Source organism: Schistosoma haematobium, chromosome 7 (assembly GCF_000699445.3).
Source record: "Schistosoma haematobium chromosome 7, whole genome shotgun sequence".
Taxonomy (NCBI): Eukaryota; Metazoa; Platyhelminthes; class Trematoda; order Strigeidida; family Schistosomatidae; genus Schistosoma; species Schistosoma haematobium.
The window spans coordinates 3,424,762-3,442,239 of NC_067202.1; the positions used below are offsets into that span (position 1 = coordinate 3,424,762).

General features: G+C 39.0%; 1 protein-coding gene across 2 annotated transcripts; it reads right to left on the reverse strand.

Moving 5' to 3' along the window:
• Nucleotides 1–841: 841 nt before the first annotated feature.
• MS3_00009444 (uncharacterized protein) lies at nt 842–16,702 on the reverse strand. 2 transcript variants are annotated; one of them, XM_051217813.1, is made up of 6 exons: nt 16,556–16,702; nt 13,384–13,632; nt 13,163–13,347; nt 10,844–11,057; nt 7,923–8,298; nt 842–1,552 (listed from the first exon to the last, which is right to left on the reverse strand). In XM_051217813.1, the coding sequence occupies exons 2-6, from the start codon at nt 13,570–13,572 to the stop codon at nt 1,254–1,256; spliced, it is 1,263 nt and encodes a 420-aa protein (XP_051064237.1). In that variant the 5' UTR covers nt 13,573–13,632; nt 16,556–16,702; the 3' UTR covers nt 842–1,253. The 2 variants fall into 2 exon arrangements, with proteins under 2 accessions (XP_051064237.1, XP_051064238.1); XM_051217814.1 differs by lacking the exons at nt 842–1,552; nt 13,163–13,347 and having other exon boundaries at nt 6,091–8,298; nt 13,384–16,702.
• Between the last annotated feature and the right edge of the window lie 776 nt (nt 16,703–17,478).

The window sequence follows — 17,478 nt, forward strand, 5'->3', positions numbered from 1 at the left end:
ACAATTAACCGAAACTAACACTGGGTTGAAACAAAGAAATTATCTATTTCAGAAACATTCAAATAATAACAGCCAACATTAGAATTAAAAAGCTAGTTTATGAAAAGATAACACCGAACTACTGATTAGTAGTATCGGACAATACTACGAAAATACACTTGGAGTAAAACTATGGGATAAGGATGCTACAAATAGAATCGAGAAAACTTACACTTTTGTGCAGAATTTTAAAGTGAATTACCTTCATCCGATATCACATAAAACAATCAGTAGAAATACCTGGGTTTAATGTTCGGAACATTTAAGATACTAATCAAAAAATGTTCTTCGGAAATGGTATTCAACGTACCAACAGTTCAATTCTTCCTATATAGACTGTAGACGACATACAAATCACCATATTACATCTGCGTCGCTTATTACATATACTTAGAAAAAAAACCAGGAACCACTAGAATCCCCACAACGCGAAGTAAGAAAACCAAGACTGGTACAAATAAAGATTTACTTACTTACTTACGCCTGTTACCCCCCCGGTGGAGCACAGGCCACCGACCAGCGTTCTCCAACCCACTCTGTCCTGGGCCTTTTTTTCAAGTTCTATCCAATTCTTGTTCATTCTTCTGATGCCTGTCTCCATTTCTCCAAGTAATGTGTTCTTTGGTCTTCCTCTTCTTCTTTGACCTTGAGATTTCCAATCTATTGTGGGAAAAAACAAACCAGATTCCAGTGCAGGAAGAAGCGCTCGAAGTGGATAGGACACACATTGAGGAAAGCATCCAAGTGCATTACAAGGCAAGCCCTCACTTGGGATCCTCAAGGGCAAAGGAAAAGAGGAAGACCAAAGAACACATTGCGCCGGGAAATGGAGACAGACATGAGAAGAATGAACAACAATTGGATGGAACTAGAAAGGAAGGCCCAGGGTAGAATGGGTTGGCGAATGCTGGTCGGCGGCTTATGCCCCATTGAGGGGGGGGGTAACAGGTGTAAATAAGTAACTGAGTCGTGAGCATCTACTGTTCTTCTTAGTGTCAGCTTTTCACACGGATGGCTCCAGCCCTCCTCCGTTTAGTACCAAAAGTACCTATAGGCTAGACATAAACATTTACACCATTGAATATACTCTTACCTAGATATTCTACCTCATGATACACCAAAAATAAAGCAGATATAACCGATAAAAAACTATACTTCATTCATAAACTATTTACATGTATTTAATATGCAATAAGAAAGCAGAGAAAATAAAGTTAAGTGATTGTTTTAACTTCCAATTCAGTTAATTGATTATAACGTTGAGAACTAGTTGCTGGTGAAGAGAACAAACTAAATAATGAAGATATTATTCTTGGCATTAACCCAATAGCCAACATTCCAGTCCATCCTAAATTAATACCATCACCGTCTCCAGCCCATAATTCATTGCCGGAAACATTGAATCGATTTCTTTGAAGATAATTTGTATTAGTTTGGTTTTTATCGTTTGAGAGTTGTTGTTTCATTACTGATAAGTCAAGTGGAGCATCTTCAGATTTAGGAAGATAATAATCTAATGAAAATAGAAACAAATTAATGTGAATGATGTAAAGTTCACATAAAAATTGAATTATCTAGCGTAGTAGTATATCAATATTAGTAATGTTAACGTGAAAATAAACCTTATTTTGATCAGTAACTCAAATTGATTAAGTGCCAAAATTTTCATTTATTTGAACAGATAAATATTGGTAAAAAGGGGCATCGAGTACATATGCGTCACACAAGTTACCTAATTTGTGTGTAGACTGTGATACTGCCCAGGCGCCCAAACCAAAGCAGGTGGTTTTTTAGGGGGCAACACCAGGAGCCGTTGACCTAAAACTCTGATCCATAAGGCAATGGAGCATCGTAAGGAGATGCATTCATATGACAGCCGGTGACCAACGATTGGTTTATACGCCATTTGTTCCTTCAGGATCATGGAGCACATGTGCACCATTGGTTTGGAATCAGAGTTTTCCAACTCCCCTGAGTGGATTCTCCATATCCACAAACCAGGCTAAAGCTCTGGATATTCGCTCATCGTCCCCCCAGTTTTGTAAACAACACCCCCGCTGTGAGCAAGCAATGAGTGTGACTTCCCTGTCAGTGGCTGTATAGGCATGGCCATGTGAGAGCATTTCGAGAGAGAGATCTGACTCTCCCACCCGCGGCCGCACCAATGCATTTGGGGGCACTGCCAAATACTTATTAATTTCTTCTCTGACTTTGCTAATGTAAGATGTAGCAAATTTGACTGCTACTTCTTGTAAAAGACATGATACTAGTAACAAACTGACTCGTATTGTGATTAATTAATTTTGGTACTTATTAATTAATCATGATACAAGTCATTTAGTTACTTGTGTCAGATCTTTGACAAGTAAGTGTCATCCAAATTTGCTACATCTTACATTAGCAAAGTCAAAGAAGAAATTAATAGTTTGAAAAGCATAAGGTAGGAAATAATATAGAAGATACAGTCAATCAGTCACTAACAACATAGAACTTCGTACGTACGTACGTCAGTTCGGGTTGCCATACCACATTAGCACAGAGATGCAGTTGCCGATTCACATCCCATAGTAGAAGAGGCGGTAAGAGTATAGGCAGTAATCGGAGAGATTAGTGTTTGGAGATGTTACTTAAAGAGTATAATCCAGTGAAATAAATTTGAGAGGAGAAAAAAAAAGAGACAAGGAGGAATAAGGAGATCAAAATTTGGGAGAACACAAAGAGTGGATGCACCTACGCCATTGCAAACGATTTTGAGCCATGTCATTCAGGGTCTCTAACCATCGGTTGCTATCATCTCGCGGTCCCCAACCAGGTAGTCTACACCTACCAACATGGCTCAGTCTACTTGCCAGTGACTTCATGGACTTGTGCCATGTTTTGGTTTGGCCGCCCCTAGCTTTCTTCCAACCTACTCCTATACCACTGAACATAGCACGTCGAGGCAGTCGGTTGTTGGGCATACGTAACATGTGTCCCAGCCATCTCAACTGATGAAGTTTCACCACTTCATCAATCGATTTGCCATCTTTACCTAGTACCCGTTTCCTAACAACTGCATTACTTACTCGGCGGTACCAGGATATACGAGCAATATTTCGAAGACACCTATGATCGAATACTAGTAACCTACGGATATCCTCTACTCTTACCGGCCATGTTTCACTGCCATAAAGTAGGACGGAACGAACTGGTGCGCAGTAAACACGTCCTTTGGTTGATAGATGGATATCTCGCCTACGCCATAAATGACGCAAGTTGGTAAAAGCTAGTCGAGCCTTCTGTATCCGTGCTGAGATTTCGTCACACACCAGACCACAAGGGCTGATGAGACTTCCAAAATAAGTGAAGCAGTCGACACGCTCAACTACTTCACTCCCTATCATTAGTTCGGGTGTCAATGCAACCCAATCCTGAAGCAACATTTTGCATTTCGAGGGGGAGAATCGCATCCCGAACATGCTTGCATTGCTGCTTAGAGTGGTTAGAAGACTCTGCATTTTGTCAGCGTCTTCACCAAATAGAACTATGTCATCGGCATATTCCAGGTCAACAAGTGAATCTCCTGGTAGAAGTTCAACCCCTGAAAATTTAGATGAGGAGAGTGTTATCTCTAAAAGTACGTCGACGACAAAGTTGAACAAGAATGGAGAGAGTGGACAGCCCTGACGAACACCACTTGAGGTAATCAATTCTAATGACAGTTCGCCATAAGCTCTCACTCGACCAGTTGTGTTCGACTAGAGAGCCTTCACAAGGCTAATGTACTTCTTTGGAACTCCTTTCAGTGACAAACACTGCCATAGAACCTCACGATCAACAGAGTCAAATGCCGCCTTAAGGTCGAGAAATACTATGATTGTGGGGCGTCTGAACGTATCTGTGTTCTAAAACCTGACGTACTGTGAATATCTGGTCTATACAACCACGTCCAGGTCGAAAACCGGCCTGGTTTTCTCTAGTCTGCTCTTCACGAGCTGTCGTTAGGCGTCGAAGTATTATTGAAGCTAATATTTTAGACACTATATTGGTCAAACTGATTCCTCTGTGATTGTCACAAGAGGACTTTTGTCCTTTCTTATAGACTGGCACAATCAGTGATTGAGACCAGTCAGATGGGGTTACGTCCAGTTCCCAAATTCTACCTAAGACCTCAGTTAATCTCACTGCTAATACTGAACCACCATCCTTAAAAATCTCAGGAGTAAACCTGTCAGGGCCTGCTGCTCTCTCGTTTCAGATTTCCTATGGCTTTTTCAACTTCGTAAAGCGACGGAGGACCTACATTAACTTGCCATTCAGGTTGACTGGAGATCGTGGGAAACCGAAGTGTGGCTGAAGGCCAGTTGAACTGATCCCTAAAGTGTCTTGCCCATCGATCCAACCTCCTGAATTGAGAATGTATAATATGTCCATCTTTCTCTGACAGTGTTTCGCTAATACTCGGTTTCGTAATACCGGTTTCCTTAACAAGTCTGAACAATTGTCTGGTATTATCTATTGCCGCTGCCTTTTTCATCTCTCTCGCTTTCGCTACCCACCATTGTTCACGATCATTGCGTAGACTTCTTGTCAGCTTGCGCTTAAGCTGACTCCGCTTTTCGTTATGTTCAGATCCAGATAGAATGAGTTTTCGAGCATCTATCAGTGTGGTAGGTGCTGCTGAGATCCAGTGTTTCTCCCTAACCTTGTGGTTTGCCGTACTAGTAGATATCACTGCTGTTTCCACAGCTTTTCGGATATCGTTCCATGCTGCCTCGGGGTGGACATCACATACATGACTGTCTAACTGTTTTCCTAGTTGTTCCTGAAATATACTCTTAGCTTGACTATCATTAAGTAGGACCCTAAGAGGTTTCCTTGCAGCGTCTTTCCTACGTCCGGTAAGACGCAGACAGATACGCGCTCGTACTAGAGCATGATCTGAATCTAAGCATGTGCTCCAGAATGAGCGACAGTCTTCTATCGAGCCCCTCCATCGTTGGCTGATAGCGATGTGATCTATTTGGGTCCAACGTTGGGACGAATTAGGGGTCGCCATGTTAAAAGATGTTTTTCCTTATGCTTAAAGTTAATATTTGCAAGAACCAGGCGGTTATCTAAGCATAGCTGCAACAGACGGTCGCCATTATCTGTTCTTTGAGCCACGACACCATAAGATCCACCTAGGTGTCTTTCCCTATCGCTTAGTTTACCTACTTGAGCATTAAAGTCACTGGCCATTATTACTACATCAGAGCGCCTAGCTTTTCGGAGAAGGTCCGAAAGCTTTCTGTAAAACCCATCTTTTATATCATCTGAGCTGCAGTCAGTAGGACAATAGGCAGAGACGACGAAGAGGCAGCGACGAGTGTCCCTATCTTTCCGGATCCTTACTGTTCCGTTCAGTCGGACAGCGCGCAAACGATTGTCTACTGGGATCCACTCTAAGAAAGTTATTCCTGCCCTAGGACTCAATGCTATACCTACGCCGGCCAAGCCACGGGAAGCAGAATCAGGGCTTCTAGATACACGAAGTGTGAATCGAGTTGGTTCTTTGTTTTGACATGGTGATGTCAAATGAATGACGCTACTTGAATCCTGTATGCGCGTTTCGGAGACGCAGCACACATCGATGGCGCGAGATTCTAAAGTTTTAGCTAAGGAAGCTTGTTGTCCTATTTGGCACAGTGTTCGGACGTTACAAACTCCTACATGTAGTTTAAAGCGTGGTTTCAGGAGACCAGGAATAACTTTCCGCGTACTCGAATCGTTTACCCTAGAGGTGCGAGGTGATAAAAGGATGTGAGAAGGGTTAGTCGGGGAGATAAGAGAGGTATTAGGAGGTGTAGGAAGGATTTGAATGTGACCAACTTGATCTCGTGTGCTGTTACGGGTATGAGGGCTGGTGTCAATTCCCGGCTTCCCACACCGTGGAAGGGTGTTTCTTGAGGAACCTGAAAAAGAAGTCGGATTAATGTCGGCCTTAACGACCTGGGAGCGTGACCACAGAGCCCAGGGGACAACTGCTCGAGGCCGGTCGCGCACGGCCTTTTCGTGGGAGGTTTTTAATGTGTTAGCTCTGTTCTTCAAAGGGCCTTACCGCCGAAGACGGAGATCCGCGAGGTAAGGTGAGGCGTGACATCTTTAGGGTCGACCTTTTCTAACCCCTTCTTTCCTTGCGAGAAGGCAGCATCGCTGCAGATGATGGTTTTCCGAGGGAAACACCTTACTGCTGTCACACCCCTCTACAGTCAGCAGTACGACTTCGCCCTCAGACCTTGAGTTGCTGCTTTTAGTCTTACCGTTCTCCAATCAACCTACCTGGCATGGTAGAACCTATAGAAACATATGTTCCAGCCAATATAGCTCGGTTGGGTCAAGATAGGCAAGCCCGACCACCGCGTCAAGGTAGCAGCTACGGTCGGGATAGAGGATACAATAAAAAATACGGTCCGAAATAGAAAAAAAAACAGAGATTGAAGAATGGAAAGATGGAAATTACACTAAACTAAACTTGAGTTTTAGAGGATGGAAAAGAAAACAATCGATTGAATAATTGTGACCAATTTTGTACTCTATTACTCAATGTCTCTTACAACGGCTGATCCAAGTGAGGAACGCATTAGGCGATTAAGATGACAATATAGCTCGACTAATATTAAGTGAGAAAACAAACTTTCATAAGGTTTATGTACTCCTTCCAGTAGGAATTACTCATAAGGTCGAGAAATACAGTTGCTTCAGTGGTTAAGAACATGAGTCAGTTGAACTGACTCATGATCTTGACCACTGAAATTACTACAATCTCCACAAAAACTCATCTGATATAAATACAGTTGCAATTGAGTGTCGGTGAATATTTGATCTACACACTCAAGTTTAGGTCGGGAATTAGCCTGATTTTTATGGGTTTGTTCTTTATAAGATAGAGTTAGGTGTCGGGTGATTGTAAATCCTAATATTTTAGACATCATGTCAATCAGACTGATTCTCTCGTGATTACCACAAGAGGATTCCTGTTGTTTCTCATGACCTGAAGCGACCAGTATTCATGAACAGTTTAGCAAAACTACGTCCGCCTTACAAACTGTAGCAAAAAGCCAGTTGAACTGTTCTTTAAAATGTCTGCTACAGTGTTTTAGCCACCTGGTTTTTCTTTGCCGAAAAGTCTTTATTTTGTTTAATGACTTAACGGGTCCCGTATTTCTAAAAAATGACTAAGAATACAACCATACAGATCTGACAAATGAAATAGTTGAAAAGAGAACTTCCTTCACTGAAATATTATTTTATTTAAAAACCAGTTAGCTTCTAAAATCAGCAACAGCCTACTATGGGAGAGAACAAACAAGCTTCCTGATGAAAAAGAAATTAGGAAAAGACGCTTCAGGTGGATAAGATATATATTTCGGAAATCATCAAACATCACAAAGCAAGCCCTAAAATGGAATCCTGGAGGGAAAAGGAAAATAGGAAGACCAAGGAACGCATTGAGTCGGGACTTGGAACCAGATATCAGAAGAATGAATAACAACTGGAAACAACCAAAAAGAGTTTTCCAGTACAGAGTTCCACAGCGAATGTTGGTGGGTGACCTATGCTCCCGCACGAATGGGGGGAAAATACAGTGGAGTTTGCATAGAAAACCAACAACACTTACTGTCAATTCGAAACTGTCTTGTATGTTAAATGGATGATAACTGATATAGATAAGAAATTTAAGAGACTGATTAGAAAGAAATACATATATAACCATGTTGAATAAAAGGTTTCGCATGATGAATGATACACTAATTATTTCGATATATTATACATATTTAACAACTTTACTAATATGGAAAAAGGAAGAGGAAGCTGTATCAATAAGAAATTGAATAAACTTAAAATTTCTAACTTAAACATACCAGTTTGAGTAGTATTCCTCTCTGCAGATTTTTCATTTTCCAATTGGTGTTTCATAACAGGATCATAACTGACTGTTTCATCATGATTGTTTGCTTTAATCAACCGTTTTCTTTCTTTGAATTCTTCTTGTCGTTCCGCCCAAAATTGATTCCACCGTAAACGCCAATCATAATATTGAAGACCACCTTGTCTAAATGATTCACCTAGACTGCAAACAATTTGATCAGCTCGTAAACAACAATATCTACGCCAAGCTAATATGATTTGATGTTGAAAAAACAGTCCAGACAAATATATAAAAGTGTAGATTAATAATTTTGAAGCAATCGATACACGTAGAGGTAATCTGGTAGTTCTGTTGAGAAGAAATATCGTCTATGTAGATTGAAAATTACATGAAAGACAAGAACAAGAGAATTTGACAAATAATATGATTAATTTAAAACAAATGGACAGTTTAAAACGTCATCAATTGGGCGGCGATGAAGTTAGATTAAAAAGACATAGAAATGAAAGACAAATACATTAGAATTCATGAAGTCAATAGTTTAATTTATGACGAAGAAAGTAATTATAACAGGTGGAATGATAAAAAGGTCGTAATGGAATATAAGTAGCAGATACTGATCACTGAAAAATGCCGAAGATTTCTTATGGCAACAAAACTTACAGCATTAAATAAAGGGATTATCATTATTAATGTTGTAAATCGATTATCGTAGGTAATAGATAGGTAATAAATGGTAGTGAGATGGTGGAGATTTGTAGCTCAGGTGGATGATTTTGATGGAGTTTTGTCCTCTGAGCTGGATGGTTTAGTCGTGGGGCTTTCGTCGTTCTTCTGAACAATATCATCAGCACAAACTTCAGGTAGAAGTGAAGTGTTCGAATTTCTCCACATGTGGTTCACAGCTTGTCCTGTACACCTCGATGTTGATTGATTTAAGGTCAACAAGAACCAATCAACATCGAGGTGTACAGGACAAGCTGTGAACCACATGTGGAGAAATTCGAACACTTCACTTCTACCTGAAGTTTGTGCTGATGATGTTGTTCAGAAGAACGACGAAAGCTCCACGACTAAACCATCCAGCTCAGAGAACAAAACTCCATCAAAAAAAAGAATGATAGTGAATGATAGAAATCTGGAAAACTTTATATTGTAATGTTAATAGCACATCAATAGTTTAGTGAGTGTCAGTAAACAACTGCCTCAATTCCAAAGCAAATTTTATAAATGATTTAGTGAGATTTTTGCGTTGAGATTGAAATGTTTCTTTAAATTTATTTGTTTAAAGAATATTGAAAATCCTTCAATTATGAAGTGCTGTTATGAGGGTAGATTTGATGAACTACTGGATATCAATAAAATGAATGTACATCCATTCAGGGGTTCCTTCTCTCCCGATTATGCTTCTTACACAACGGGATGTATTGCAACAGATAATTTATATGGAATCATCGATGACCGAATTCATTTCAGAAGTAATAATGCAGAGACAAGAAACTTAAGTCTTCTTAATGTTCAGACGGAAAATTTGGATTTGCTATATAGACAACACATTTGTCATCATCAAAAAGGATCGGCAGGAAAGTACTTACAATTTGATAGACAGAATATTAGATAATATAAAATCCACATTGGAAACGGCAATCTAATAGTCTCGGATATGTTAATCATCAAAACAATCTGGGAAAACTTGTAACCCAAAATGATGAAATCTTCAATTACAACAGTAATAACACAATGACCTATAAATTAAGCTTGATACAAACCCTGTTTGAATGACCAAAGATACCTCAGTGTTGCCACAACATAGAGAAATAAAAGTTAATACGTTGGGCTAGTCAGACAAATCATATTTACACAAGACTCTAGAATGAAGAAAACACTTTGGGTTAAGGAATGTGTGACGATTAAGGGGCTGAAGTCTCACTTTATAAATTGAGATCATGAACCGATTGATGTTAGACCACCACAATTGAAAACCTGGAAGCACTGGACGGCCGTTTCGTCCTATTGTGGGACTCCTCGTGATCTCAATCAAAAACTTAATAATCTCCACAACCCCTATACTAGTAATCACTCTATAGAACTTGTCAAGATGTCCCCAAATGCCCTGGTACGGCCGAAAGTGGGGAAAGTCCGCTCTCTCTCTCTCCATATGCTCTTACATGGTCACGTGCATACAACCACTGAAAGGAAAGTCCTACTCACCGTCTTCTTGCGACATTATTATTGTTTACGAAATTGAGAGAACGAAAAGTGAATATCCAGAGCTTTAACAGGGTTTGTGGACACGGAGGGTCCACCTATGGGAGTTGGAAAACCCTCATTCAAAACAAATGGTGCACATGGGCTCCAGTATCCTGAGGGAACAAATGGTGTATGAACCAATCGTTGATCACCAGCTACCATGTGACTGCATCTCCATACGTTGCTCCACTGCGATATGGATCAGACCTTTAGGTCGAAAGCTCTGGGTGTGGCCCCCCCCCAAGAAAACCACTTGTTTCGGTTTGGGCACCTGGGAAGTATCCCAGCCCTCACACAAATCAAATGATTTATGTGGAGCATATTTGTTTGGTGCCTTCTTGTACCAATGTAGAGATATTTTAGTCAATGTAAAAGAAAATCGTCACAAATATTTTGAAGTGGAATAAGACTCATGTATTATAAGCTCTATAAAACAACGTTTTCATTATTTCAGTTTGCATATTCATTAGATTTAATATGTGGACACCTATTTCTATCAAATATGTATATCAATATATATATGCGGGGCTTAGATGAAAACTAGTTATGAGGTAGGTTGTATTTAATCTGATCTTATGATAAACTAATAAATATTACAAGAAATTTATTAAATAATTTATGAATAATATTAATCAAAAAAGAAAAAGAAAACAATAAACTCACTTGATATGATAAATAAAAACTGCCAATGATTGAATTTATAGTAAGTAGTGATTGACTACGAGCTGATAAAGGTAACTTTTGATCTGTGATTGTAACTCCTTGAAGTCGAATAATTTCACGTGCTATAAGGAATTTCAAAGCTGATTCAGGTAAATTCATAAGATCTAGACGATCTTTGCCAATTTTCGAAAAAGGTCCATAAGGAAAGTATGGTCTACATAAAAAATAGTGATAATAATACATAACCGAAATAAAACTTATTATTATTGTCGTTATAGAACTTAGCATATAAATAATACACAACGGGATAAGAACTATTTAGAAAAACAATATTTTGTTTAATTAAAATCTAGCTATGATAGCAAATTATAACACTATGAGAAGACTTGAGAATAAGTCTAGGTTTAAAATCGGTCGATGGAAAGGTGTAAATAGCCATGAATTGTTGTTTAGTCCTCATTTAATTCACAGTAAAAAAAATACAGACCAATGAACTGAGATAGAAACTAGATGTTAACGTTCACAACACATTGATTCGTATGTATCCAAGCTACCGAGAGATTAATTTCACGTAATATCATATGGCCTCTCTCCCCAAACAAAAAGTTTGGGACTTCCTACATGGCTTAGATTAACGGCTAACTGGTTTATTAGACTGATGTCATGTATTAGCCTGATCATTAACAGTCAATTTACAACATGAACCTACGCTAACGGGTCAAGGTAGATAGAGATTGGGGATATATATATATATATATATATATATATATATATATATATATATATATACCGATTGACATGACCTACAGTCTTATCAACTGATTTACTTTGTATACCCAACATTAAATTCATTTAGTCAAAGATTTTACCCTACATGGAAAACGTTTGGAGGAAGATACTAGTTGATGATGTCTTCTCTACTTTCAGTAGTTATGTTTTACACAGGTTGAATGATACAGAAAATGAACTGTTGTGCAATGTGTTTGCTTCAAACACCTTGTTTGAGCCACAAGTGGAGTAGACCGACGAAAATCAGAAAAAAAGAACTTCCAGTATATGTATTGGAATTCCACCTAGCAATAAACACACCAATGTTGATGAGACTTCTTAGGCAAGTAAAGTAAATGATTAACAATTACAACTAATTTGCTTTTTACTATAGTCAAGAGTAATAGCCACTGTTTAAATACGAAATCTTAGCACAGTGGTCGAACCAAGGAACAACAATTTTACGTGGAGGTAGAAGTGGGAAAACCTTATGATGAGTAACAATTGGAATGAATAATAGCATCAATGGATATTTTATTTCTAAAATGATTATGAAACCTAAGACGTTGTAGATGATGAGAGTTAAGTCGACTTTTAATTGGTTATTATGAAAGGATCTTTTCTTGTTTTTATAAAATGAAATGATTAGTTAGATTAAATTAAGACCGATCCCTATATTTTAACTGATACCTCAATCAGTTTGGCTGGGAATATAGACTAGGTTCATCAAAGTTCTGGTGATCTCTTTGATGTTATTTACAACCAATAGGATGGTTCGTAAAGTGTACAGTCGATAAGTAATTAGAAAAGTGTAGAACTGCTTATTTTGTTGCCTCAATTGCCTACACTGAGGACGAATCACTTTCTATTTTGCTTCACAATGGTAGCTAAGTGGCAGGGGCGCTCATTTTTTTAACCAATCAGTAACTAGTCGCTGTGTTGCTAGGATATCTGAAAAGCAACCGACATTTCCGTTAACCATCAGTTTGTTCGCTTAATCAAAGAGCTACCTATTGTTACCTATTCTCTGATGTGCCTGCTTTATTTTTATGACAACTGATCATGATTATTGCAATGTCTTAGTAGCTTAAAATAAAGGTTGCATTCGTTTATAGCTGTTTTGACACCTCATTAGCTTTTTCAGATCTGAAAATTGTTTAGTCTTTGCTTCTTATTGTAGTAAAAGAAAGATTACACAAGGCTGTTTCTATAGAAGAACCTTCGTTATGCCTCACTAAATGTCTAGCTAGTCTCTTCATTTATTGATCGTAGATATTTCTCATTTCTAAACAAAAGTTAAAGAGACTTTCTAGTTGCAGTTTTATTATTACCAGGATAAAGAGATGCATATAATTGAAGAACCTAGTCTATAATAAAACATTTACCGGTGAACCGAGTTGACAGTAGTTACGAGAGAGAGGAGTTATTACCATAGAAAAACATAAGTATTTCATGACTTTCGGTCGTTCTTTACATAATCCTAGCTTATAATTCAAACTGATAAAAAAAGGCTAACTATGATATACCTTTAATTTGTCTTCTTAAACTTACCGATAGAAGTCTAGTGAATCTAGGGGGATTTCAGAGGGACTTTCATATCCAAAAAAGTAAGGCAATCCAATAAATGCATAACCGGGTGATCGTAAAGAACCTAAGACTAGTGACTCATCTACAGGCGTAAGAAATATATCTAACTGAGATTTCTGATAATCGGTCATATTGAATTGAGAACAAATCTAAATAAATAAGTAAAGAAAGTTAACTAGGCTTACTTCTTTTGTTATTCGTAAAATTCGTTCAGATGGCTTTGCCTCCCATTCTACATCAAGTCGTGTGACAGACCAACGACAAAGAACTTCATAATATGGCTGGACATAATAAGATAGTGAACATGCTGTGGCCGCGCATAAGAGTGCTAACTTTTGTGAGTGTTTCGCGAAAAATATCGAGAATTTATTCATAACGAAGCGGGATTCGGAATAATCTCTATGACTAAATCTTTCTGGAAATGTGAAGCAAAACTGGAAAATAAAAAGTATAGTGTAATATGCTCAAAATGAGGAGTTAAAGTGTATGCATCCTTATAAATACTATCGACCATGAGCAATATAATTAATAGGTCTCAGTCATAGACTATGGATATTTTGCGAACCACAGGCAAAAATCTCTTATCTATTTAAGCATATAAGAACTGGTACAAAGGAGCACCAAGGCATTTATGCGCCATACAATATGGAAATTGAGAAGAGATAGAGAAAGCAAGGCAAGTATAAAGATGATGAATAAAAATGGTCGAGGGTAAAAAATAGCGGAAACAGATCATTTAAGAAAAACAACCAAAATGGGTCATTTCGGTCAAAGTTACTCCCACTTTTAAATAAAAACAGTTGCAACAGGATCGCCCCTGGCTTCTATTCTGAACCATGTCTGATAACATCTCAAGCCACTGTGTTGCATCAACTCCAGGACCCTGACCAGAGAGTTGTGGAGAGCCAACAGAAGCCAGTCCTGTATAGCTTTCGTTCATAACATGACACAACGCCATTTACTGACCATCTCACCGATTTTCCCAACCAGTCCCAGCGTCAACACATGATACACGATGTAGAAATTCTCTGGGGTGGTATTTGTAGTACATTCCCAAGAAGCCGAAGTTGGTGTTTCAAAATAGTGACAATAATCGAATTATCGTCACTGTGCCGAACAAACGTTGCCGTACATCTAGATTCCTAAGATGGTGCTGCTACTGAATGTCAGCAATACTTCGGAAACAACGATGATCAAACATAGAAACTAAGGAAATAGTGAGAATTCTCCTTTCTCTTCTGGGAATGAATTTTTCGAAATTAATACAAAATAGTCTAATGTAGTGATGGTATTCCCCCGTTACTGTTATACGAAAATTCGGATGTACTAGCTGAATCACATCGGGCAAAAGCTGAAACTTTCTCAAGCTATTTTAGCGAAGTCTACTGTACGTTTATTGTAACAAATACTTGTCCCAATCGCACCGAGATACCAGCCATTGAATCTCTACATGTGACTGAGGAAACTGTCCTGTTGATAGCTAACCTCAAACCTTTTAAGATACCGGGCTCTGACGGGTTACATCCACGACTGCTGCCATCTCTTGCGGACATTATTTCAAAACCGCTTGCGACATTCTTCAACATGTCCCTTCCACTCGATCAACTTCCTAGAGATTGAAAAGACGCTATAATCAGTCCTATATTTAAGGAAGGTCTGAGACGGTTCGCATCGAACTACCGGCCTGTCAGTCTAACTAGAATTGTCGTTAAGTTACTTGAAAAGATAATTTGTATTTGGTTGCTAAGCCACATAGATTCACACAGTCTGTTAGCTCATGAGCAACATGGATTTCGTAACAAGCGTTCATGCTTGACTAACTAACTTATTGCGAGAGAGGATTGGACGGCAGCCTTAGATAAAGGTCTGTCTGTCGATTTGATATTCATAGATTTTAGCAAAGCATTTGACAAGGTTTCACACTTAGATCTTATGCAGAAGCTTACGAGCTTCGGCATAATAGATACTGTACAGGAGTGGATAGGAAACTCCTTATGTGACCACAGACAGAGTGAGGGTCAGTGGAGCGGTATCCGATTAGAAGTCGGTCAAAAGTGGCGTACCCCAAGGCACCATCTTAGGTCCTCTGCTCTTCCTTCTCTACGTTAACGAGTTACCGCTGTTGCTTAGGTCGTCAAAATTAGTTTGCGGTTGACGTAATGTTTGGAGAACAATAAAAAGTGAGGCTGATTATTTGGATCTCCAAGTTGACTTAGACGATTTAGTTAGATGGGCTCAAGGTTGGGGCTTAGAAATGAATTCTAGGAAGTGTGCTAATGAACATCGGTCACGGTAATAGTTACCATTATACTACTGATGGTAAACCTCTTCCATGAGTTCAAGAACATAGACTTAGGAGTAATGATAAGTCATGATCTAAAAACAACTAAGCATAGCAACGCAGCCGCTGTCAAAGGTTTTCGTACGTTATGGTTACTTCGCCGAGCGTTCAAATCTTTTGACGAGGAAATATTTCGAATTTTATATCCCACCTATGTACGACCACATTCAGAGTACTGTATCCAAGCAGCTAGCCCATGTCTGGTAAAGGATGCAAACTCACTTGTGCGTGTGGGAACGAAATCAGTGAAGAGTCTTTCTAAACTCCCTTACGATGAGAGTTTAAAACGCCTAAACCTTTTCCCCTTGTCGTATAGTAGGACGCGAGGTGACCTTATACTGGCATTTCGTATCTTTAATTATGATTTGGGTGTTAATGTCTTACCTTTTTGCTTCCTCCAGCACTAATAATCACCAAGGTCACGGCAAAAAGGTTTACAAACCGCGACCTAATAAACTTAAAGTGGGGTCCCACTTTTCGCATCGAGTAGTCAATGACTGGAACACCTTACCCGAACAAGTGGTATCAGCCCCATCAGTGAATATTTTCAAGGAGAAGCTGGGGCTTCACCGGAAGGCAATCTGTCGGGATTAACACAGGTTCACCAACCTACTATCCTTATTACTGAAGACTGAAATGACACCAGTGTGCCTAAGCCAATGGAGAGGTGAATAAACTCATTCTCAAAATCGACACAATCCTTTCATATATTGCTTGTTTGAAAGCAATAACCACGGGAAGTGGTGAAATAAATGACAGGGTGCATGAAGCCATTTATAAGATTATTTGTGGTATCAGGCTAGACCACTCGAAAATCATAATCCAACTTATGCACATACGCGTGTGCTTCCGTAACAAAATCCCTTACGTTAAAATAGAAAGTCGTGTAGAGGTTTGTGTCTAGTGAGAAATCACTTTGTGTAGTAGGAGAGCATGTAAAGTAACGTGAGTGAGGAGGGCTGGAAAAGGAAGGAAAAAGGTGAGCTGACGACCCAGCAAACAAACAATACGCTTACATTTACTACGGGAACTAATAGACAGCAATCTGTAGTAACACGAGACTCAGATTCAAACAATCTTGGGACAGAAACTAGAAGCAAATAGTTTAACTCGTTAAGCAACGCTTCAGTGGTTCAACCACTATGAAGGTTACTGAGCGCTTGAAGGTCAAAAGGTCGTGAAACGCTTAGTGCGTCACCTTGACAATTCGTAAGGTTTATCAGAAGCAGTCAAATCAAAATATTTTTAGATTTGGTTTGAATTCACTCACAGTACAATCACAGTTAAGAACAACGAATACTGTATACAAAGTCAAAAAGGTTTTAACGTCAACAGGGATAAAGATCGCATGCGTTTACCATGGGGTTCTAAAACCTTTGGTGGCTGTCACACAGTAGTGTGCAGTAGTTTTAAAGTTTTGGCTAACGATGACTCCCAAGTTATTGTGTTCCTGGACAACAGGTAGCTAAATTTCAGCTGACCATTGACTATCCCGTTGAATCATCAACGAAAGGAATCCATTATCTCAACACATGTCTGATGACCAATATGCATCACAATGCACTTGGAAGCATTTGTCGGCAATTGCCAAATTTGAGACCATTAAGATAATTTCTCCAGGTCATTTTGAGGCTCTAAACTGCCACATTTACATTTTACCGTTCTTCATATCTTGACATCGTCAGCGTATAATAAGACCGATGATGATAGGAGACGAGGATGGTCATTTACATACAACAGGAACAACACTGGCCCCCCAAACACTCCGATGAGCACAGTTTCCCAGCTAGACAACTTCGAGTTCACTTATACTCTTTGCTGACGCCCAACTACGGAGTCCTTTATCTACATCAATGAATTACCTCCGATCCCGATATTACTAAGCTTATTTGACTGTTGGTTGTGAGGTACTTTGTCAAAAGCCTTTCTGAAGTCAATG